At 39.7% G+C, this 8,560-nt stretch overlaps 1 protein-coding gene across 2 annotated transcripts in view; it reads right to left on the minus strand.

The window, feature by feature from the left end:
- Nadk2 (NAD kinase 2, mitochondrial) overlaps window positions 1-6,541 on the minus strand; it is a 41,308-nt gene extending 34,767 nt beyond the window's left edge. The window contains exons 1-4 of one of the 2 annotated variants that reach the window (XM_070093657.1): window positions 6,420-6,541; window positions 6,095-6,218; window positions 2,762-2,982; window positions 2,163-2,438 (exon numbers count right to left, since the gene is read on the minus strand). In XM_070093657.1, coding sequence (XP_069949758.1) covers window positions 2,163-2,438; window positions 2,762-2,982; window positions 6,095-6,218; window positions 6,420-6,425 — 627 coding nt within the window. In that variant the 5' untranslated portion in view covers window positions 6,426-6,541. The remainder of the gene's footprint in view (window positions 1-2,162; window positions 2,439-2,761; window positions 2,983-6,094; window positions 6,219-6,419) is intronic. The other variant, XM_070093658.1, reaches the window with a different exon arrangement.
- Window positions 6,542-8,560: the final 2,019 nt, after the last annotated feature.

The following is an 8,560-nucleotide window of genomic DNA, read 5'->3' on the forward strand; positions in this document are numbered from 1 at the left end:
GTCTCCCACCGAGGCAGGGCGACCCAAAAAGAAAGAAAATCTCCAAAAAGAAAATACTTTCATCATTATTCAACACTTTCACCTCACTCACACATAATCACTGTTGTTGCAGAGGTGCTCAGTATACAACAGTTTAGAAGCATATACGTATAAAAATACACAACATATCCCTCCAAACTGCTAATATTCCAAACCCCTCCTTTAAAGTGCAGGCATTGTACCTCCCATTTCCAGGACTCAAGTCCAGCTACATAAAAATAACCAGTTTTCCTGAATCCCTTCACTAAATATTACCCTGCTCACACTCCAACAGATCGTCAGGTCCCAAATACCATTCGTCTCCATTCACTCCTATCTAACGTGCTCATGCACGCTTCCTGGAAGTCCGAGCCCCTCGCCCACAAAACCTCCTTTACCCCCTCCCTCCAACCTTTTCGAGGACGACCCCTACCCCGCCTTCCTTCCCCTACAGATTTATACGCTCTCCATGTCATTCTACTTTGATCCATTCTCTCTAAATGACCAAACCACCTCAACAACCCCTCTTCAGCCCTCTGACTAATACTTTTATCAACTCCACACCTTCTCCTAATTTTCACACTCCGAATTTTCTGCATAATACATACTTACACCACACATTGCCCTTAGACAGGACATCTCCACTGCCTCCAACCATCTCCTCGCTGCAGCATTTACAACTCAAGCTTCACACCCATATAAGTGTTGGTACCACTATACTTTCATAAATTCCCTTCTTTGCCTCCATAGATAATGCTTTTTGTCTCCACATATACCTCAACACACCACTCACCTTTTTTCTTCATCAATTCTATGATTAACCTCATGCTTCATAAAACCATCCGCTGACACGTCAACTCCCAAATATCTGAAAACATTCACTTCTTCCATACTCCTCTCCAATTTGATATCCAATTTTTCTTTATCTAAATTATTTGATACCCTCATCACCTTACTCTTTTCTATGTTCACTTTCAACTTTCTACCTTTTTGCTTATGGTAATTAAATTCAACATCTCACAAATTCCTTTGAGCCTTTCTTAAAAACTTTGTAAATGAAATAAATGCATTAAAGGTACCCCAAAAAAGTAAAATAAAATCTATTTTTCCTTTCATTCTATGAATTAGAGTATACGATATTCAGCTGCAACTAGTTTTCCTCTAAGAAAAAGGTTTCCCAGCCAACTCTCCTATTAAAAAAATGGAGTTCTGTGACAGAGATAATTATGTAGAAGAAAGCTTCCTCATTCTTTAGTGTGTAGATCTAATTGTACAACTACATTTTACATTTAAAAATTTAGATTTAAATTAGTAAAAGATGAAAATACAGTGGAACCTCGGTTTTTGTTTACCCTAGTTTGTACGTAAAACTATAGTTATTCTCTATAAAATGTATTTTTTATTAATATTTCCCATAAGAAATAATGTAAATCCAATTAATCCATTCTAGACACCCCCCCCCCCCAAAAAAAAAAAAAAAATTATAGAGAATAACTATAGTTACACGTACATACAAACTAGGGCATACAAAAGCCGAGGTTTCACTGTAGTGCATACCTCAAAGTGTGTTCCTATGTAATCCCCCTTTCTAAACCAACTGAATAAAATACTGTCATTTTTTACTAAAGCCTATTATATTACACTGAACCCTCGACTCAACAGACTAATAGGGAGGAGGGGGGGGATGTCCCTTAAATTTAGCCGATTGTACATTAAATCTGAATTACTAGGATACTTTCCACAATCTTCATAGAAACTGACAATTCTTGGATTTAACAAAATTAGTCCATTAAATCTGCAACAACCAATAATTCTGAATTTAAAGGAGTTTTATCCATTAAATCCAGAAATGACTTAAAATAATGACAACTCTGTTTTAACAATATGTGTTAAATCCAAAATGAATATACCAAGCAGTAAAAGGTAATTCTGGATTTAATGGAATGTTGTCCAGCCATATATTGTGATGGATACTCAAAATCCATTAAATCAGGGTCAGCAACATATACATATACACCTAGCAACATCTTAGACATACTAGTAGAAGTAGAACATTACAGAAATCTAAAACCAAGTTTATTCATTTCATATTTATCATTCCTCCTGATACAAAGAAACTGAATCCAATAATAATAAACACTTGCCTTCAACAGCTTGTCAAGAGCCTCTTTGACATCAACAGAATATTTTTGTGGGAGACACAATTGTCCTTTTGATCTTGTTGGATCAGAGTTAAACCCAATAAGAGGTTTGTTTCTGTCTAAAATTTTGGAAGCTGCGAGTAAGTATGTCCCATCACCACCTGTTGTTACGATAACATCAGCCCAATTAATATTGGGATCGGAGTAGTCAAACCGATATACAGTTCTTGTCTCAATGCCAGCAGCAGTGAAGACACTGTTAACCGTATTCTCGACACCCTAAAAAAAAGAAGTTGTAAACTACAATCTAAGCTACTACTAACCTCATCAATATGTATTTTATTCATAAATTTAATCACATCACACAGTCAATTGTATTTTCTAAATGCCTGAACAGTCTCATTACAATTAATACTGTACATTAATTTTTAACAATACAAATGAAATACAATACACTAACCTAAACAGACAAGCTATGTCATAACTACCTTATACATCATTACCTACAAATTAGCTGCAACATTTTTTCTGACACTATTTGGGAAGGTTTACTGAAACAAACATATACTTATCAATACTGTACTGTATCATCTGAAACTAACCTTATGAATGTAATGATGATACAAAAGTATATTATAGTCTGAACCTCTTGTTTGGAGACATTTTTCTAGTTGACGCTCAGTCAGTTCTGGGTGACGACGCTTCTCAAATTCATATCTTGAAAGCTTTGTTAGAATGAGCACTCTCTGTGGTTTAAAATATCCTGCCTCCAGGTGTGAGGGAGAGACTGTAGCATAGTTCCTTTTACAGCCACATATTGCTCCTTTAAAAATGAAAACAAAACAAAACTGTTAATCGATTACTAAAGTACAGTAACTAAGATATGTGGGAAAAGCTTCATACTGTAAGATTACTGTGATAATCAAACCAAGAAAACTTTATACCATAATTGTATGAAAAACTGGTGATGGATATTGATAAGTGGTTTAAAAAGACAAGTGAGCAAAAGTGAACAAGGTCCCAGGACCAAAACTCAATATATATGACCTAGTGTTGGCTCAAGTGTCTTGTCTCACTATATCCTAACATACAATGTAACGTGTAAGGTCCACAAGTAAATGTTATGCATTTAAACATTTGCAATCCCATCATGGGGAGTATCTTAATGTTGGAGAGGCTCTTGATCTATGGAAATAAACACACTTTTCTTTTACTTAAATTGCCTACCATTTCCTAGGCATAAAATAACTCCTATGGGTTTAATGCTTCTCCCATGAATACAGTAATATACATCTGCAATAAACTCAGTATTGTTGTATGTATAAAATGATGGTAGATTATTTAGATTACAGTAATATACATCTGCAATAAACTCAGTACATGTATTGTTGTATGTATAAAATGATCGTAGATTATTTAGATTACTTTAAGATAACCCACAAAATGTCAAACAGTGTGATTTGAAAACAAAGGATATACAGGCATACACACACCACCAGTGATGGAGAGGGTATTTACATGGGTACACTGACCTACACCCACCACCAATGATGGAGAGGGGTATATGGATGGGTACACTGACCTACACCAATCACTAGTGATGGAGAGGGTATATACATGGATACACTGACCTACACCCACCACCAGTGATGGAGAGGGGTATATGGATGGGTACACTGACCTACACCAATCACTAGTGATGGAGAGGGTATATACATGGATACACTGACCTACACCCACCACCAGTGATGGAGAGGAGTATATAGATGGGTACACTGACCTACACCAACCACTAGTGATGGAGAGGGTATAGGTCAATGTATTCATGTATATACTCACCAGTGATGGAGAGTGTATATACATTAGTACACTGACCTACACCCACCACCAGTAATGGAGAGGGTATTTACATGACTACACTGACCTACACCCGCCACCAGTGATGAAGAGGGCATATACATGGAAACACTGACCTACAAAGAACTTTCATGGCACACATAAGTACGATAAGGCACCTAAATTACTGGGAACAGTTGAAGGCCCTTGATCTGGATTCCCTGGAGTGCAGGCGAGAGAGCTACATGATAATATACAATTGGAAAAATCCTAGAGGGATTAGTACCAAAGTTGCACACGAAAATCACTCCCTATGAAAGCAAAAAACTCGGCAGGAGATGCAACATTCCCCCAACGAAAAGCAGGGGCACCACGAGTACACAGAGACAGCACAATAAGTGTCAGGGGCCCAAGACTGTTCAACTGCCTCCCAGCAAACATAAGGGGGATTACTAATAAGCCCCTGGCTGTCTTCAAGAAGGCACTGGACAGGCACCTACAGTCAGTACCTGACCTGCTGGGCTGTGGTTCATACTTCAATTTGCGTGTGGCCAGCAATAACAGCCTGGTTGATCAGACTGATCCACCATGAGGACTGGTCTCAGACCGAGCCACGGGGCGTTGACCCTAAAACCCTCTCCAGGTAACTACACCCACCATCAGTGATGGAGAGGGTATAGGTCAATGTACTCATGCATACAGTGATAAAGACGAGTATACTGACCTACACCAACCACCAGTGATGGAGAGGGGTATATACATGAGTACACTGCCCTATGCCCACCACCAGTGATGGAGAGGCTTGGCCTACACCAACCACCAGTGATGGAGAGGGTATATACACGAGTACACTGACCTACACCAACCACCAGTGATGGAGAGGGTATATACACGAGTACACTGACCTACACCAATCACCAGTGATGGAGGGTATATACACGAGTACACTGACCTACACCAACCACCAGTGATGGAGGATATATACACGGGTACACTGACCTACACCAACCACCAGTGATGGAGGGTATATACACGGGTACACTGACCTACACCAACCACCAGTGATGGAGGGTATATACACGGGTACACTGACCTACACCATTATTATTATAATCAAGGGGAAGCGCTAAACCCGGAGGATTATACAGCGCCTGGGGGGGGGGATGTGGAAGGCATTCAGGCTTAATTCGGGGAACTGGAGCACAGATCCAATTCCCTAAATCAAGAGCCCCTCACTAACATCAAGGAACCTTCCTTGAGGGGGTGATCTACACCAACCACCAGTGATGGAGGATATATACACGGGTACACTGACCTACACCAACCACCAGTGATGGAGGGTATATACACGGGTACACTGACCTACACCAACCACCAGTGATGGAGAGGGTATATACACGAGTACATTGACCTACACCAACCAGCAGTGATGGAGGGTATATACACGGGTACACTGACCTACACCAACCACCAGTGATGGAGGGTATATACACGGGTACACTGACCTACACCAACCACCAGTGATGGAGAGGGTATATACACGAGTACATTGACCTACACCAACCACCAGTGATGGAGGATATATACACGGGTACACTGACCTACACCAACCACCAGTGATGGAGGGTATATACACGGGTACACTGACCTACACCAACCACCAGTGATGGAGAGGGTATATACACGAGTACATTGACCTACACCAACCACCAGTGATGGAGGATATATACACGGGTACACTGACCTACACCAACCACCAGTGATGGAGAGGGTACATACACGAGTACATTGACCTACACCAACCAGCAGTGATGGAGGGTATATACACGGGTACACTGACCTACACCAACCACCAGTGATGGAGGGTATATACACGGGTACACTGACCTACACCAACCACCAGTGATGGAGAGGGTATATACACGAGTACACTGACCTACACCAACCACCAGTGATGGAGAGGGTATATACACGAGTACATTGACCTACACCAACCACCAGTGATGGAGGGTATATACACGGGTACACTGACCTATATACCCTCACATATAAAGTTTAGAGTAATAAGTAATCACCAAAGTGAGACAGTGACCACTCACCAGTTTTAAGAAGACTAGTGACCTTGCAAGTGAAGAAACTCATAATGACCGAGTTGTTGTTGTTCTTCTGTTGGGTTTCAGGGCCACTGACAGCATACGCCGTATCGAGCCCGGCCGTCCAGTGCTAGCAGAGGGGATATCGACCAAAGTGGAAATGTCTTGACTAATAACTATGTATCATATGTCTGATTATTATTATTATAATCAAGGGGGAAGCGCTAAACCCGGAGGATTATGTAGCGCCTGGGGGGGATGTGGAAGGCATTCAGGCTTAATTCGGGGAACTGGAGCACAGATCCAATTCCCTAAATCAAGAGCCCCTCACCAACATCAAGGAACAATCCTTGAGGGGACATATGTCTCTGATACGCCCTGAAGCCAGCAGGAAGGAGTAGGTACAGGCCAATATCTCCTGACGGTCCTATAATGACCGAGTGTTACCCGCAGCTGGCTACTTGCTGTCGTCACTTCTTAACAACCTTTACCCACCACTACCATCAACATGGCTCACTTTCCCTTAACTCTCACTACTAAATCAGTCAGTTTATTTATGTACAGTTGTACACGAGTCGGGTAAGCAGGTTTATTTAGACACAGGTATACGTAAGTGCAATTATCATACATAGTGTAAATTACCTAGGATAAATCCCTCCGAAAATGTCAGTCAGTGACTTTTTAAACTTTAACTTGTAAGTCGGTTTGTTTAGGTACTTACATAGTATCTCTCACTTGTAAATAAGAAAATCAGTGTATTTAGCTACAGTTTTACATTTTTTTTAGGGGGGATGATTACAGTTTTCTGATATTAATATATACGTACATTATCTAGGCTATTCCCGCCAAAAAAGTCAAACGGCTTATTCTCATTGAGATCTCTGAATAAATTTTTCAAGCTTTAACAATTATAGCATGTTTTCACTTTAATTTCTATGTTTAATACATCATATAAACATTATTTTGAAGGATACAAAACTATATTTGTCATCATCAATTCTAACACACTCATCAAATACAATGTATGTTTTTTTTTTTTTTTTCAAATACACTACCTGAATGAACAACAATGCATGCAACCATATGACCTGTCTTTGTAATGCTCGTTTGTATTTTATAGTTATCTGTTTACAATAATGTCTTATCACTGATTTCATCATTGCTTAGTTAATCTTAAGTTAATTTTAAGCCAGCCCGTAATGCTATGCATAGTATAAGTGGCTTTGGCATGCTGCTCTTATCTGTATTTTTTTGTACCTCTGTATGTATGCTAAAATTTATAAATAAATAAATAAATAAATAAAATATTTGCATTATTATCACTGTCATAATTTTAACTAATGTAACATTAAGACAGAAATCAATTACCCTCATGACTTCCTCTCCAGAAAAAAATGTGTTGTGCCACTGTACTGTTTTTGTAGTGTGTATTGTTTTTGCAATGTTTTTGTAGTGCCTTTGTAGTATTTTTGTAATGTTTCTGTAGCGTTTTTGTAGTGTAGATCAGAACCCGCAGTCGCAGATTTATTCCTTGCTTCAAAACCACTCGTTACCGTGGGTGCATTGATTTGTGTACTGCTAGTCAGACTGGTATCCAGACGGGAGGAGAATGAAATTACTGGTATTAGTAGTATGTCAGCTAGGCCTGTATACCTCGTACATGTACTTGTAGAAACAAAGGCATCCTCCAGAAGAGCTCCTGGTACCGCCAGTCTCCAAGCGGACAATAACCAAATCTTTAAATGGGCGGCAAAAAACGTTATGAAGTTCAATGAAGATAAATTTCAATTACTCCTATATCGAAAACTCGAGGAAATTAAAACTGAATCGGAGTATAACACAAATTCCAACCACACAATATAGCATAAAACTAATGTGAAGGACCTGGGAGTGATAATGTCACAGGATCTCACTTTCAAAGATCACAACAATGTATCTACCACAAGTCCACAACTGCTTGGAAAATGATAGGATGAATAATGAGAGCCTTCAAAACTAGGGATGTGAAGCCCATAATGATCATCTTCAAATTGCTTCTTCTCTCTAGGCTGGAATATTGCTGTATACTAACGTCCTCTTTCAAGGCAGGTGAAATTGCAGACCTTGAGAATATACAGAGAACTTTCACTGTATATCCTTTCAGATATACTGGCCCCTTTCAGCAGCTGTGGTTCTTCGACTTCGCCTGTATAGGGAGCGTCTCTCTCTAGCCAACATCTCTTCTTTTCTCTTAAAGGAATGTGCCATGAGCATACCTCAATTGCCACAGAGTTAATTCTTTCTAGGCAAAGGTTCGGATCCGTGTTGTTTAGGATATCGTCCCAGCTTGTTTAATTTAGGATATTGTTGATTTCATCCCACTCTATGTTTTTGTTACTGAAGACGAATTTGGTGAAGGCTCCCTCATAACTGTTCACCTTATACTGGTCAGGAGCCCTGCGCATGCATGTACCTCTATTATGTTGTGATCTG

This window comes from Cherax quadricarinatus, chromosome 43, assembly GCF_038502225.1.
Source record: "Cherax quadricarinatus isolate ZL_2023a chromosome 43, ASM3850222v1, whole genome shotgun sequence".
Taxonomy (NCBI): domain Eukaryota; kingdom Metazoa; phylum Arthropoda; class Malacostraca; order Decapoda; family Parastacidae; genus Cherax; species Cherax quadricarinatus.